Below are 16,620 nucleotides of genomic sequence, written 5' to 3' on the forward strand. Positions count from 1 at the left end.
GCTTGCCACCGCACTTAGAAAAAAATGTGAATTCCTCCTATATCCAGCCCTGCCTTTCCTTCACCAAGTTCCAGCAAACCTTCTGCAGACAGAGCTTGTCCTATATCTACCCTTTGTAAGAAATGCTCTTCAGTCTGCCTGGGATATTATTTCATAGCTGTCCCTTTTGTATCCTTAGCATGTCAGTTCAAATATCACCTCTCAAAGGGCCAAATTAGTTCCCCAACTGGCCATTTTCTATCACATCACTAATAATTCATCTTAGTTTTTTGTTTGCTTTATTATCTGTTTCCTCCCACCATAAGGTAAGCTCCCTGAGGACAAGGACTTGCCTTGCTCAGGCTACATTCCTTTTCTCTAGAATAGCACCTGCATATAATAGGTATGAAAGCTATTTTTTGAATCAGTCAGTTCAGGCAAATAAATAAACTGTACATGAAGAACTTCTCCATCTCCCCTTTTCTTTTTCTGTATCTTCACCACTTCACCACCACCGTAAGCCATTGAACATTTATACAGTTTATTACCGTATTAAGAAAACACTTTTGCATTCATTATACTATTTGGTCAGGGACTGATTAGGAGTTAAGGGACAACATAGGTTGGTTATTACCTGCATTTCTATTTTTATAAATACAAACACTGAGTTTTAGAAAAGTTAATAAATGGCTTGATCAAGATCCTACAGAGCAGGCAAATCCCAGCATTCTTGATTCTTTCCAAAACATCATGCTATTTCTCATGTTCAGAAGAAAGCAACAGGAAAAACATGCTGGCACATCACGAGTGGGGAGACACAGTCAATAATCAGACTGGAAAGTTACAGGACACCGAACTGTTAAGGGCTCTGAATGCCAGGCCAACAAACTTCGCGTGATATTCTTCAGGCAACAGGGAACCAAGGAGGATTTTGAGGGAAGTAACACAATCAGATAACGTCTTTGAGGAAGATAACTCTAGGGGAAACATTCAGAATGGATTATGAAGAAGAATACCAGAAGAAAAAGAGGGTATCTCCTAGTCCAAATGTGAAGTAATTATTGAGTAAGGATGAGGGAAAGGAAAGTAGAGATATTTTGAGACAATTTATGTGGTGGTATCTGGGAGGAAGCAGAAAAAGAACTTAAGGCCTGTTAGGATATTTTTCAGTTCTGAAGATCTGAATATAGTTTGAACATCCAGCAACATCAGATTTAGTATCTGTAATTTTCAATCTTTGTATTCAAGGAATTACTACTGGTTCTGAAAACCGATTGAAAATGTGGCCATCTACACAGCTTCATTTCCTTACAGAATATAAGACAGAACTACACGTTTTATTGTCATTGATTTGTCAGGGAATCAAAAGATACAAATATAAGACACAAAATGAAGAGACACTGAAAATGCAAAGACTTTCCAATCTCTGAGAATTGTTAAATACAAAATAGTTTTGGAAGGGCATAGGTCTATTAATGAATTAAAGTTAAAATAGTATCTTAATTTGATTTTTCAACAAAAAAAATTTTTAAAATATAAATGCATAAGACGTTTTTAACATCTTACGTATCTTTGCATTTTAAAATTAAATTCTTGAAAATACCTCCTTTCCAAAGTTAAAAGAAAGTTGACTCTAGGATAAACTTTGTTTAAACTTATTCACATTTTTCTTTATGAACTACATACAGATCTCATTTATTTATAATTTCACTGAAATTTAGACCTGATCTATGGATGAATCACGCCCTACAGACTGCATCCTCAGTAAAATTAAAACATGAATTAAAATACAATAAAATCTATAGTTCTATCATGTTTTCTGTAAGCAAAATTAGGGCGAATGTGTCATCAAGAATGTCTGTCAGGATTTCTATATATATTTTATGTTAGCAGAGAGTTTTTCTGGGCTCTTCCAAGTAGGATTTTTATGGGATCCAAAGAGCCTTAGCAGACTAGAATCCAAATTTTAATTCTCGGCATTCAATGGACGGTGCTTAGTGAACTTTAGTTTTAAACAATCAAAATCTTCAGTTCGCAGAGAAGACAAGCAGGGATAAAGGAAATTTTCTTATTTTCAGGATACATTTTTTTTTCTCAAAATAATATATAAAACAAAAAATACTTGTAAAAAAATTATTTTTCTATTGATTCATACATTAAGAAAGCAGTCTTGTTTGTATTTTTTCACTGCTATATTTCAGGTATATCTTAAAATGCTTAGTAATTATGGGCATGACCATGTATTTTATTTGTAATGTGTGTGTGTATATATATATATATATATATATATATATATACACACACAGACATTCACACTTTATAAATATAATATATACACATTATATATATAATGTGTGTATTAGATACATTATAGATAACATATATTACATAAATATACATAATGTGTATATATAATTTATATAACCAGATGACCCTAGGTGAGTTGATTTAGATAAAACTTGGCATCAGAAATTCATAATGAATTATTAAATCTATTAAAATTAATTCTACTCTATCATATAATTTTGACTAGCACATCACCTCAATTTGGAGATGCATATATGTTCGTAAATTCCGTTTAGAACTTTTGCAAGAGACAGTATCAGGCAAACTAAACAAACTGGTTAAGATATATTTCATATAATAACGCTGGATCCTTCAGAATGGATTACTATAGCAGGCTCAGGGACAGTCTGCAAAGCAGCAAGTAAACAACACATGTATGTGCATGAGCATGGGCGTGTGCAGGTGTCTGTGTGGAACTGTAGCCTGGCATCGCTAACTAAACTAGTGACAGCAAGCTTTTATGACATTCTTCTATTCAGATGAGTAACATAAAGTGAAAACATGTTATCTACTGGTGATAAATGGCACCGACTTGGAACAGCCTAAGGTTTTCTTTACGGAAATCCTCCACTCTTTGTACCGTATGAATTGTAACTTCCCAAATTAACATTTTATTAAAGTGCTAGGTAAACTTATGCATTTCTTATGGAATTTCATGTCAAATTTCTTTATTTAGGAAAAATTATAAAATAAATGTGAAGTGAAAGAAGAAAAAACTTATTCAGCATCACTGTGAAATTTCATTTTCTCAAAATACTTGACAAAATTGAAACTGTTAAAAATGCAAAGCATTATCTTTTCAACACTCTTGAAACTAGGATATAATATTTTATAATTCAGTGAATATTAATTGAGTACTTATGCTTTAGGCACTGTTCTAGAAATACAGAAAAAGTCAATGACAGGTTCAAGGACATAGAGAACCTTAGGTAACAAAGCCAGAAAAACTTAAAAACTCTAGTCAACTAACTCAGATGCTCATTTCACTACTTTGCTGTTTAGTGTAACTCATTTATTCCTCATCAGGCCATTTAAAAGGTTTTTATTTCATATTTCAGAACAATTTTATAAAAAAACCCACGACTTTCAATGAAATTATGACACCAAAGATGAGCACCATTAAATTAAAGCCAACTTACTTTTAACATAACTTTTACTGAATTCTGATTGTCACCACTGGATCTAAGTCCTGGACTTACAAGGAGAATATACGATTTGAGGAGTTTTAAGATAAGCTCTATCACTCATTTTAAGTTGCTCAATTTCAAAATTATTTCTTTCTAGTAATTTCTATTATTTCTAAACAATACTCACAACCATGTTTGTTATTTTAATAAATAAAAATTTACCGTCTACTACTGTACTTTTAAATGGTCAGGTAAAGTCCTCTTCCAAGGGACAGCTTAGCCACCATATTACCTGTTATTCAATGTAGAATAAAAGGATTTTTCCATGGCAATAGTTAAAACAGATTTATTAGCATTTTTAACTCAGTGCCTGCCTGAGGTCAAGTTACCAGAAGTATCCAAATGTCACATTAGAGGAACCCTTATACCTAACAGAGAGTTATAGGCATCTGTTCAGGACCTGGTGATTTTAAAAATAGTTTTATTGGCCGGGCGCGGTGGCTCGCACCTGTAATCCCAGCACTTTGGGAGGGCGAGGTGGGTGGATCATGAGGTCAATAGATCGAGACCATCCTGGTCAACATGGTGAAACCCTGTCTCTACTAAAAATACAAAAAATTAGCTGGGCATGGTGGCGCGTGACTGTAATCCCAGCTACTCAGGAGGTTGAGGCAGGAGAATTGCCTGAACCCAGGAGGCGGAGGTTGCGGTGAGCCGAGATCGCGCCATTGCACTCCAGCCTGGGTAACAAGAGCGAAACTCCATCTCAAAAATAAATAAATAAATAAATAAATAAATAAATATAGTTTTATTAAGAATGTAAGAGCTGGCATGTAATTGGTACACCTCTTACCTTTTAATCACACACACACAAAGTAACTAAATGAAATTAGTCTCTTACCTAAAGAATGTGCAGCTGTGGTTTTTGAGCTGAAAAACCGGCCAAGCCCAAGATCTCCAAGTTTTACCACCCCAGTGGCTGTAATGAACACATTAGCTGGTTTTATATCTGTGAATAAATGAAAGGATCAGGTGAAAGATTACAGACATTTTAGAAATGTTAAAGGAATTAATAACTACTTTTCATGACAGAACTTAAAATTTATTTAAATCATGAAGGTCTGAATTATGAACCAATTACTTTATTTTGAGTAATTCTGATGTATCCTAATACCTAGAAGTTCTCAGTTCTCTGATAGATGGATAATCATCAATGTAGCATGATGAATATTATTATTAATTTCTATTTCAAATGCATTTTGTTTTCCATTTTCAAAAACCCTTTTGTGAAATTCAAAGCACAAAATACACGTGTCCTTTTGATATCAATTTTAAATAAAATATCTTACGAAAGATTAACTTACTGGTAGATTTGCATAAAACATAAAACCACAACAACAATATTAGGCATACAGTTATTTACTTAGATGGCTTTAAAAATCCTAATCCATAAATGAATTGTATTAAAATTTTTCACATTTCAGTATCAGTGGATCAGTTTCTTATTGATGTAACCTTAACATACTCTGCTTAACCACTTGATTAATAATCAAGATACTGAGTTAATACTGAATATTAAAAATCTAAGTGTTTATAATATACATTATTTGAAGAAACAAAAAACTCTTCCTTATATGTATACTTGACTACTGTTTTGTCTTTACCAACAGCATCTTATTTGTTAGTAAGATGCTCAAAAGTCAAGCAGAATATTAATTTACATTCTTATTTAAAACCAAGTATTGCTTTATTTAAAGGTTTAACCTTCTAACATAATTATAATTTGAAAATAATTCCCTGAAAAAGTATGGTATTATGTAATGACTGGAAGACATTTATTTTGAAGAACTTACATCATTTAAAACAAGATTAAAAGTTCTTCTTGATTTTGTCTTACCTCTATGCATGACTCTCCGAGAATGCATGTGTTCCAAGGCACTGCAAAGCTGAACAAAGTACTTCCAGACAGTTCTTTCAGGAATTAGCCTCTTTTGCTTCTTAAAATGCTTTTTGAAAATTAAAAATAAGAATTATAAAAACTAAAATTTTTCAAGACTGAATTCTGACTTGCAAAAATACATAAATTAAAAAAAAACATCTAATTTTAGCTACTATTATCAACTAAAAAGCATACGATCTCTATACTGAAATGATTTCAAGAATTTTATCTGATACAATGGCTCAAGTTTTTTCCTATTATAACTAAGATTGGCACAAACTGTATAACAGTATGTTTTTTTGATGTCCCTCTATTTCAGAAACTTAACATCTGTATAAAATACTTTCCTGTCCTAAAAGGAAGATGTCAAATTTCATTTTAAGAAGAGCCAGAATAAAAAAGTCTAGATACCTATAGGTAATTATGTTCATTAAAAGACAATTCTTCTCCTGACAGAAGGTTTCACTAACAGAATTCCTTTTAAATACTGAACCAGCTTGGTGATTTGAAATATCACAATGTATTAAAAATTAAATAAATAAAAAGAATTTACAAAAAAAGTTTTCATGAATATTTCTACTGCACAATGCAAACTTTGCTTTGAATGAATGAAACTAAACTCCATGGAAGCAAAACCTTACAGGAATGCCCAGGCAAAAAGCTGAGAGCACCAACAGGCTACTTAGGAGCGAAGTCCTTGCACATAAGAGGGCAAATATTACTATAAATGTAAAACCAGAGGTACTTATTTATGCTCATTTTTTCTGCAATAAATCTGCTAGAAGACTATACTAATAATATACTCTTTCCAGGACAAAGTTCTTAGCTTCATAAGACTTACAATGATTCAATACATAAAAATTATTCTTCAAAAACAAAATGCAATTGGTTTCCCATTTAACAATACCTGTAAATGACCAACAGGAATACTGCATTTTAATGGTTTTCATATAATTTGCTGATAGTTTTAACTGTTTTAAAATATATGTAAATAGATACTAAAATAGTACTAATATGTACTTTAATGTAATTTGTCCAAAGACACTTTGAGAAGTCCAACTAAATTGATTTTTTGTTATTGAATATGGAAAAACTATACTTGAGAATATTCTAAAATAGCTACCTTTCAATTTTTACTCCTCTGACCAGCTGAGGGCAGGATGAATGGCAAAACAGTACAAGGAAATCTGCTGATATCTCTACATACTTAGCAAAAGATTCTATCAACTGTTTCATATGTACTCAATGAAGGTACCAAAGGATAAATCTTTAAGGAAAAGCTAATAAGCTTATGTTAATCTTTCTTATAACACATACTACAGAAATAAATTTATCGGCAATTTCAATAGCTATTACACCAGTAACATTACACCTCAAAGAATAAATAACAATTAAATGACCAGGTAATTAAAAAGCAAATCAGTGTCTAAGATGTTAGAAACCTCCCACATCATGTTTCAATACTAAGTCTTTTTAATTGCAGACTGTGTCAACATCAGTTTTCATTCAAAGAGGGCAATGCTGCAAAATCAGTTCTTTACACATAATTTTCTTTGAGATTTGGAATGAGTCCAAATAAACCCTGTATATGTGCTCTCCCTGATGCTGGATTAGCATATCAGAGGACTGTTTGATGTCAACAGGAAGATGGAGACCAGGTTTCTTTTCATTCAAAAACAAATATACCGTATCATGTATGTATCAGAGCATGAGAACAAGTTTTTATGCTTTAATACAAACTTTGAAATCATAATTATAATGTAGTTGGCAGTTTACTTTTTAAATACCATTATAAAAAAGAGATCAAACCTAAAAGAAAAGGCATTAATTTCAAAATTGCCCCCAAACTGCACAAGAGGGAAGATGTTACCAGATCAGTATGATCTGATTATTTTCACGTTTCTATATTCTTTGAGACTGTCACTTACAAGTTAAAAACGGTGACAATAAACGGAATTCAACATAATGCTACTCAGAATGACCTGGTGAAAGTTAAGTATCTAAATTAGTAATAGGCCTTGGAAGAATAACATGACTTTGATTTTGTCATAAAATAAAAGCAGCTTCATTATACCATTAGTATCTCTCATTATTTTTAATGTGTCTGTTTAAACATGTGGTTTTTAAACCATTCCTTAAGTAAAGGTTTTTCTGGTTTCTAGTTTCTTTTTCTTTTCTTTTTTTGAGAAAACCAACACTTACAATGAGAAAAGCCTGTCTGTTCTGAGGGTGGCACTGTTGGCTACCTCTTAAAAGAGGATGAACAGCAAAAAGGCAATGAAAATTGGAATTCTTTTTACTATGGATAAAATGTATATTAGCACTACAAAGTCGGAACTTTCATAAAGCCAAAGAATTAAAAAAAAAAAGAAAGAACAACTTTCTCTTAAAACTTATTCCAATAAACGTGTATCTTTTTAAAACTTAATTCTCTAGCCAAATAGCATTATTATTTGAAAATCCTTCTTTCCCTTAAAAAAGGCAGCCCTATATACATGTTTAGCTCTGATTTAAAGTCTAACACCAACATGTACAAAGTAAAAAAGGTAAGTCTATTTGTTATATAGTAAGTTTTTAATATAGCAATACATAATGTAACCAATACATCTAAAAGTTGGTATTGATATAAATATTCATATAAAATGAAAAGAGTATGTGACAGGGCACTTCTACCATATTTATGCTATGAAATAGAGTTACAACTTTCTAATAGTTAAAAATAAAGTATCTAAAAATTTATGGGCAGGCAAAAATAAACACCCAGGTTAAACACCCAGGTATATCTGATCACTTGGACATAATTGTGCTTAGTCTTATTTTTTTAAGCAGGCTAGTCTTTTTTCTATGCAAATCTTCAAATACTATTTACTTTAAAAGCAACTTTTCCACTTTTATAAAAATTATTCAAATGAATACTAGACATTATTCAAATAGAAAAATCAGATGTAACAGAAAGCTAATCAATTTTCATATAAAATGTATGTATATCCAAACATCAGATTATATTACTTTCTCACTTATGTGTAAGAAGAGTATCAGCATTTCATTTAGGTGAAATTCAGAATATCTGGTAAAACACATCTGCATCACCATCTAAGTGATTTATATTTAACATAAAAAGGGCTAGCTGATGTAAGCTGTCTCATTTCAAATATTCTTTAAAATTTTTTTAATCTAAAAATTAAACTTAAAATTATTAATCTCCAAACATCCTCCTACAAATTAAATGACCAAGACCAAATCCAATTATATAGTGGACACTGAATACCTAAGTACCATTTTTGACCTCAATTGGTTAACTTGGTTCCAGCGTTCTAGACACTACAACTCCAAGTAGCATATTCAGTGCTTATTTCTGAATTATACAATTTTAATATTCTCCCTGTGTCATGCAGGTCTGGCACTTGGTTTAAAGCTCTGTTACTGCCACATCGAAAATTCTTAATTTTTAACAAAAGGACTTGCAATTGTGTAGTCAATCCAGGGAAGCATATACTAAGCATCCTTTAGAAATATACTGCTGTGGTTAAAAAAATTTAAAAAAGAAAACAAAATAAAATGCAATCCTGGTGTGCAAGGTGTTTTTGAAGAGGATTAGGAAAAATGGTAATTCCTACATTATCATTTCTCATTCCTAATTAGAAATTCCTAATTTCCTAAACATGATGAGAAGTAATGAAGTTATAAGAGAAGTGGAATTACAGGCAACAGCTGCTCTCCATTTCTTCCAAGTATCTAGTAAGAGGAAGTAAGTGATTTATGTTAAATGTAAAGAAACATTTCCCGCATGGACTGTTATCAAATGTTTAAATGTGCCACGAACACAATCCATATCCATCTTATAATAACAGACCTGATTATAAGGTTTGACAGTAACTGGTTGTGTGACCTTGAGCAAGCCACTTAAGCTTGGTGGATCTCAGCTTCCCCACTCTATTATAAAGAGTTGGGAAATGATCTATTGAGTCTCCACCATTCTAAAATATAATCTGTGGGTCTACAGTCTTAGTTTCAAATAAAACAGAAATAATAAATGTCTGCTTGGCACATTTTTTACACTTAAAAATAATAGTTTCTTGATATGCCTTATCCTTCGTATATGCAATTAATAAAAACAAAGCAAAAAAAAAAAAAAAAAAAGCAACAACAAAAATCCTCAGAGATCCCTACTGGTCCATTTAATACTATAAAAGGTTTTTACATGAGATGAAAAGTAGTTAGAGTTCTTTGTTATAAGCTTGTAATTAGGTCAAACATTTACTATCAGAGGGAATGCTATGTTCTCAAACATATCTTTGTAATTATAATGCAATTTTGTAAGACTATACATTGCTGTGGGTATTTCAAAGAATTAAATACACAGAGACTGGGTGATGAAAAAGGACGCTTCTGAAAGTATAATGGACAGTTTTAAGTGTAATTTTTATTATGTATTAATCTTTCTATGGAAACATTTCTCTTTGGAAGGTATAATGAGGTTATCAACAAACAACTTCACAAACATTTGCTATACACAATTATGGGAAATTATATAAAAATTAAAATTTTGGTATGTAATACTAACTTACAGTGTGTAAATATTTTCTCTCTTGGCACTCTGAATAAAACAGATACCTTAAGTTGCATTAGAAGGCGTAAAGTAGAATGGGCGTGACAGTCATGAGAACACTGAAAATACTTATTACTAGCATCTCATTTTATCTGCTTATTGAGGGTCTACTAGCCTTTGTCTTTTCCTGTAATGTTGGAAAATCTATTAAGAGTGTACTACGCTGTGTACTAAGCCGTTTTTAGATTATAATAAAATATAATCAATTCATTCTCCAAAGTTAAAATTATGCAGGTTATTAATGCGAGCCAAAAATATATTTCATCTTAGGGTAGAAAATGAGAAACAGAAAACATTTTTCCTGAGCAATTAAACCTTGGGGCGGGGGCGGGGGGGGGGAAGAAACCTCTTAAATTATTTAGCAAACAAGAAAAATAAGTACCTATAAAGTCACAAAACTTCCCCAAAACAGCTGTCTCCGGAATACTGGTACATCAATATCAAGGAAACTTATTTAGAATATTAAAAAAATAGAAGATCAACAATAAAAATACATGAATGCATCAGAATTGCTACAAAGAATGACTCCTGCATTCCTGCCATGTGAATAATTCTTAAGTTTCCACATTACTAAAACTGATAAGAAAATACTTGGAAATACTTAAAATGTTTTCTCTACTGCATCAGAGTACTAGCGATAGAGAAAGGGAGATTAAAAAGAACAGTCAGTCTTTGAGGAGACACAGAAGGTCACAAAGACAAACAAATATTTTCTTCTTTAATAAATTATTTCTTGCCATGTTATACTAGACAACACTAAGAGAGTTGAAGAGTATTTTAATTTTCATAATGAACAAAGAAAACACAGCCGAACAGTAAAAGTATCTCAACTGAAATCTAAAGGAGAGAAATTAAGATGCTTAACATAATGGTGTCTGTATTCCTTCTCTTTAATTGTCTATAGTTACCAAAATTACTGCTCACAGTGGTATTATATGATTTACGAAAGGCAGCTTTATACCATTATCACCTTCAAGTGTAAGAAGCAATAAACGCCTTCAAAATTATCCTCAATTTTTTTCCAAGCAAACAGAGTTCAAAGTTCATACATCACCTTTTATTTATGCTCACAGAATTACATAACGGTAATTTCATGGTATAAAGTGTTCAGATTCCTAAAATCTCTAAGTTCTATACTGTGTCACTATCAGACTATTTAAATATCAAGGAAAATCCAAGTGATATTTTATAAGTAGCATTGCTTCTATAAAAATAATTCTATATAACACACTCACATATACATACCATATGTAGGAATACATTTATACGGATATACACAAAGGTGTATATGTATTATGTGTAGGTACCTAAGTAAATGTACCTACTTATGTGTGTGTGTGTGTGTACATATACATGTATATATAAAATAGTAAATCCTGTGTAGTTTTTTCACATAGTGCTACTAATTTGTAACCTTAGGACTTCAGATTATTCTGAAATGAAATATAAGATAGATGACAGTCTTATACAAAAGACTTAGTGGTAAACTGCATTTGGAATCACTGGCAGTTCTCCTAACTGTCTGACATGGGCTATATACTTTGTCCAGATGCTGACATGGAAAGTGTAGGTATCCTGGTAAACAATAAATCAGAGTTATCAAAGAGAGATGGGACTGCTGGGAAACCTTTATTGCTTTAAGGATCCAAAGGTCAAGAGTGTAAAAGATATTTCAAAGCGATTTTACTTCCAATGCAACCTCTACATTCGGATACAAACAAACAAAAATGTGTCTAAAAATATAAAAACAGCCAAACCAAGTAGGTGAACAAGATTTTTAAGTTACAATATTTGAAGATAACAGTTACCTCCAAAACATGGTTAACATTCTAGCTAATTTATTCATGTCTGTGGTGAGCAGAATTCTAAGATGTACCTCGCTCCCCCAAATTCTCAAGTCCGGTTGTATAATTCCCTTCCCTCGAAATAGGGCATGTGAAGATTATGAAATATTCTTCCCATTTAATAAAGTGTTATATAGAAGAAGGGATTTTTCAGATGTAATTAAGGTCCCTCATCAGGTGACTTTTAGTTAATCAAGGACATTGGCCTGGATAGTGCTTACCTAATTGAGTGAGCCATTCAAAGAAGTGAAGAGAGAACTAAACCCAGAGAAACTCCTCTGCAGGTCTTATGGGGGCACAATGGCAGGCTGTAGAGAGGAATGTGGCAGAAAACGGCTGGCAGCCTCCAGAACCTGAGAATAGTCCCCAGTTGATAACCAGGAGGGAAGCAAGAACTCTAGCCATGTAACTTCAAGGAACTGAATTCCCCCAACAACCACCAAACATGGAAACAGAGCCTCAACCTCAGTGAGCTCAAAGCCCCAAAGGGCATCTTGATTTCAATTTTCCAAGACCTTCAGCAGAGAATCCACTACTCCTGACCCACAGAAATCTACAGTTAATAAATTTGTGTTGCTCAAAGCTGCTAAATTTGTGGTGATTTGCTATGCAGCAATAAAAAATTAATACAAAATACAATTGTAAACACACAAAAAGTCAGTATGTAAAATTAATTTTATGTATGTATGAAGAAAAATAGTTTTAAGGCTCCTACCAAATTAAAAAGGAATGACTCACAAGTGGCAACAAGATAGAAAACACAAAGTCAGAAATTTAAGAAGACAGCTTAGGCTGGGCATGGTGGCTCATGGCTGTAATCCCAGCACTTTGGGAGGCCCAGGCGGGTGGATCACGAGGTCAGGAATTCAAGACCGGACTGGCCAACATGGTGCATGGTAAAACCCTGTTTTTACTAAAAAATCCAAAAATTAGCTGGGCATGGTGGCTTGTGCCTGTAATCCCAGCTACCTGGGAGGCTAAGGTAGGAGAATTGCTTGAACTGGGACCCAGGAGGTGGAGGTTGCAGTGGGCCAAGATTGCACCACTGCACCCCAGCCTGGACTACAGAGCGAGACTCCATTTAAAAAAAAAGAAAGATGGCCTATATCTAAATATACTAGAAATAAGAAGCAATAGTCTTAATTATTTATTTGGTGCAGTGCCTAACTTTTGGCAGAAGACAGACATCCATTTAAATTATTCCTATTGCATATTGCACTAAAACATATTTATAAGAATAATATTCATTTCCCTCTTAGCCACTGTGATATGGTATGACATTCTCTGGCAGATAACAAACCTCCGAGTTTCTTCTCAAAATATTTATTAGGTTACATTTTGTTTTATTGATATTCTAGCAAAATAATTTTTTAAAAATATAATATTAAACATATACATTTATAGTTTATTCTATTTGTCTCAAATTCACTTACCCACAGGCAGTTATAAATACAGGCACTTACAAATAATTCAATGAATAAAGTATATTTTGTGAAATGAACTATTAAAATTTATAATATATTTTAGTAATACTTTCTATTGACAAGTTGAAATTTCAAAATCCTCTTATTTAAATATTTTTGAGATTAATTTCCTCTACACTGGGTCTTGATCACCAAGCATGTTTCTTGACATTAGAATAGTGAAATAAACAGTATAATAAGGTATACTACAAAATGGAACATCTATGTGTCCGATTTAACTACAATAGAGAAAATATATGGCATATACAGCACAATTTAACTGAAATCTGTTTTGTAACAAGAGTTAATTTTCCTTTAAAATTCTGATTACTGATAATGAAGAAATTATGATGAAAAATTCTAGATTTTCTTTTATCCTAAAACTCATCTGGGAAGTATTTCATCTGACCACAGCCTCAGGTATTCCTTTGTCACTAATTAGAGAAATACTGAATATTTCAACTATAAATTGCTTAATTATATTTGTCAGCCTGCTCTGAACCAATTAATTATTTACTTGTAAAAATCTTTGATGCAATGCTATCTAGAGGTTCATTTCTGGAATACAGACCAGAAGCTATATTTCCTCTTCTACCCCAATTAAGCTGAAGACTTGAGATAGTGAAATATATTGTTGCGATGCACAATGATTTACAATATTACTCACTATAAAGAAATGAATCATGTTCATTACAATTCAAACATTCACTGCTGTCCTTTATAAAGCTTTAAGTCCCTGTGCTGTTCCTTCACAAAGTAAGTTCCTATGATTTTTTTTTTCCTGTTGCAATCTATTTTATAAAGAACTGCTTACAGAATAAGCATGTTCAGAAAACAATTTTAGAATTTCTTAACTCCCCAACCCCACTCCTGTAAAAAAAAATACACTGAATATCACAGCAACTCTCTATGAGACCAGGGCATACAGCAGGAAGAAATCACTGTGACTGTTACACAACCACTCATGTTATGTACGGAGCCCTGGAACAGAGAAGTGTAACAGAGGTACAATAACCAACTTCTATACATCGATTTACTATAAATGGACTGAAGTCTGTACTACCAGCTACTGCTTCCCAGAAACTGAAGACAGCCAGGGAAGCAAAGCCAACATGGTCTCTGTGCTCAACAGAAATTAAGTCTAATGGGAAATACAAACATCAATAAAATAATTACAGACGTAAATACACGATTGTATTACTAAGTGCTCTGTAGGAAGAGTACTCTGAGAGCACGTATACCATAAAATACTCTGAGTCAAAAAAAAATGCTTGAAGAAGTGATATCTAAGGAAAGAACTGAAGTACAAACAGAAATAAAGTCAGCCAAGAATGGAGAAGAAGAGCATCTCAGGCAGATGGAACTGCATACATGAATTCCCTGAGGAAGGAAAAAATAAAACACATTCAAGGAAATGAAAGGCCGACGTGCCACAGCAAGAGGGAAAACGGGTTAGATTCTACAGCAAATATATGCTGAGCACAAGCTCTGTGCCAGGCACTGCTCTAGGCACTTGGGATAGGGGAATACATAAAACAGAATCTGATCCTCTCTGAGGGAGCTTATCTTCTGCATCACACAAGGATTACTCAATCTTATCAAACATTTCAGTCTTTACTCTTAAGGTGAAACCCTAGAAATATTTTATTGAAAGGAGGTTTTTCATTTTTCTCTCCCCTCTACCGTCTTAAAGACTGATGGAGAAACAGATTTAAGGAATGGGTGCCGGATGCTGGGAGATAATTAAAAAGCTCTCGCTCTCTCCAAAAGAGGGGTGACAGGGAGAGCAATGGAAAGGGAGCCGGGTGGGGAAACTGGAAAAAATAGAATCTGGTGAGATTGAAAAGAAGAGGTAAGAGAGAGTGAAATGTCAAACAAGAGTCCTGGTTTCCAGAGTGCACAACTAGATAAGCTGGTGCCAAGCCTCAAGTTAGGGAACATGGGAGGACGGGTAGTCTATAAGGAATTTGTTTACAGACATATTCTGCCACATAGAGTCAGAATTTAAAGACAGCTCCATGCTAAAGATTAAAAACTGGAAGTCAACAAGAGTGAGAGTAATTGAATCCACAGGTATAAATGAGGTCAGCTATAACGTGAGTACGAACTTAAAAAAAAAAAAAAAAAAAAAAAAAGTCAGCACTGAAACTTAAAATTCCATCATTAAAGGCCAGGAAGTAAAGAATGACTCAGTTAAGAAAAATGATAGTCTCCAGAGAGGTAGGAAGAAAATCAAGAGACTGTGGGACTCAATAAGCCAGTGGAGGAGTATTTTGGAAAGAAGAGTATGAAAAGCAGAGCCAAATACTTCTAGAGATCAAGCAGAATGAAGGCTGGGTAAAGTCCTCTGGCTTTCAGGAGAGAGGTCCTTGAAGAGCCATTGTGTGTGGTAGGTTGGAAAGAGGGTCAGGAGTAAGTGTCTGTGAAGGAAAGAAAAAGAACTACGGTAGTAACTAAAGGAAAAGGCAGGCAGCGGTGAGGGTGAAAGGATTTCATATCTTCTGAGATCATCTTATTTAAAACAGCAGCACAAAGGCCAGGTGCAGTGGCTCACTTGAGCACTTTGGGAGGCTGAGGCAGGTGAACACCTGAGGTCAGGAATTTGACATCAGCCTGACCATTATGGTGAAATCCCATCTCTATTGAAAACAGAAAATTAGGTGTGGTGGTGTGCGCCTGTAACCCCAGCTACTGGGGAGGCAGAGACAGGAGAATTGCTTGAACCTGGGAGGCGGAGGTTACCGTGAGCCGAGATCACACCACTGCACTCCAGCCTGGGCGACAGAGTAAGACTTCATCTCAAAAAAATTAAATAAATAAATAAAATGAAATAGCAACACACCTCCTCCAAACTCCTTATTGCCTTTCTTTAATTTTTCTTCATCGATTTTATCAACATCTGGCATATCATATATTGTACTTGCTTTTAGCATTTGACTTGTCGCTGGAAAATAAGTTTCTTGAATGAATAAATGAGCGAATATGAGACAGGTATGTGTACACGTGTATACATATAAACATATTTAAAATAACAGTGACCTGAGAATATTTAAATGATGAGAGAAGGAACTCAGAAGTGCATAATGGTTGTGGATCTAGGACTGGGAGCAGATAATGATAGGAATTAAGATTTCTGAGAATATGGGCAGAAAAAGGACAGAGAACCCAGGTGGAGGGGCACAGAACAATCCCTCCAATCTGACAAGAGTGTGGTAACAGGAGAGAAGGAGGGGCAACAGTAACAGACACAAGTTGGTCTATCAGGTTTGCTCATGGGAAGTGAGGGTGCTCCTGTCTGGTGACTTCTATTCAC

General features: G+C 33.6%; 1 protein-coding gene across 3 annotated transcripts in view; it reads right to left on the reverse strand.

Moving 5' to 3' along the window:
- NEK7 (NIMA related kinase 7) overlaps positions 1 to 16,620 on the reverse strand; it is a 177,854-nt gene that overhangs the window by 35,130 nt on the left and 126,104 nt on the right. For all 3 annotated transcript variants that reach the window (XM_074385080.1, XM_039466547.2, XM_074385081.1), the window contains 2 exons: positions 5,350 to 5,458; positions 4,354 to 4,461 (listed from right to left, as the gene is read on the reverse strand). In XM_074385080.1, coding sequence (XP_074241181.1) covers positions 4,354 to 4,461; positions 5,350 to 5,458 — 217 coding nt within the window. The remainder of the gene's footprint in view (positions 1 to 4,353; positions 4,462 to 5,349; positions 5,459 to 16,620) is intronic.

Source organism: Saimiri boliviensis, chromosome 14, assembly GCF_048565385.1.
Source record: "Saimiri boliviensis isolate mSaiBol1 chromosome 14, mSaiBol1.pri, whole genome shotgun sequence".
Lineage (NCBI taxonomy): Eukaryota > Metazoa > Chordata > Mammalia > Primates > Cebidae > Saimiri > Saimiri boliviensis.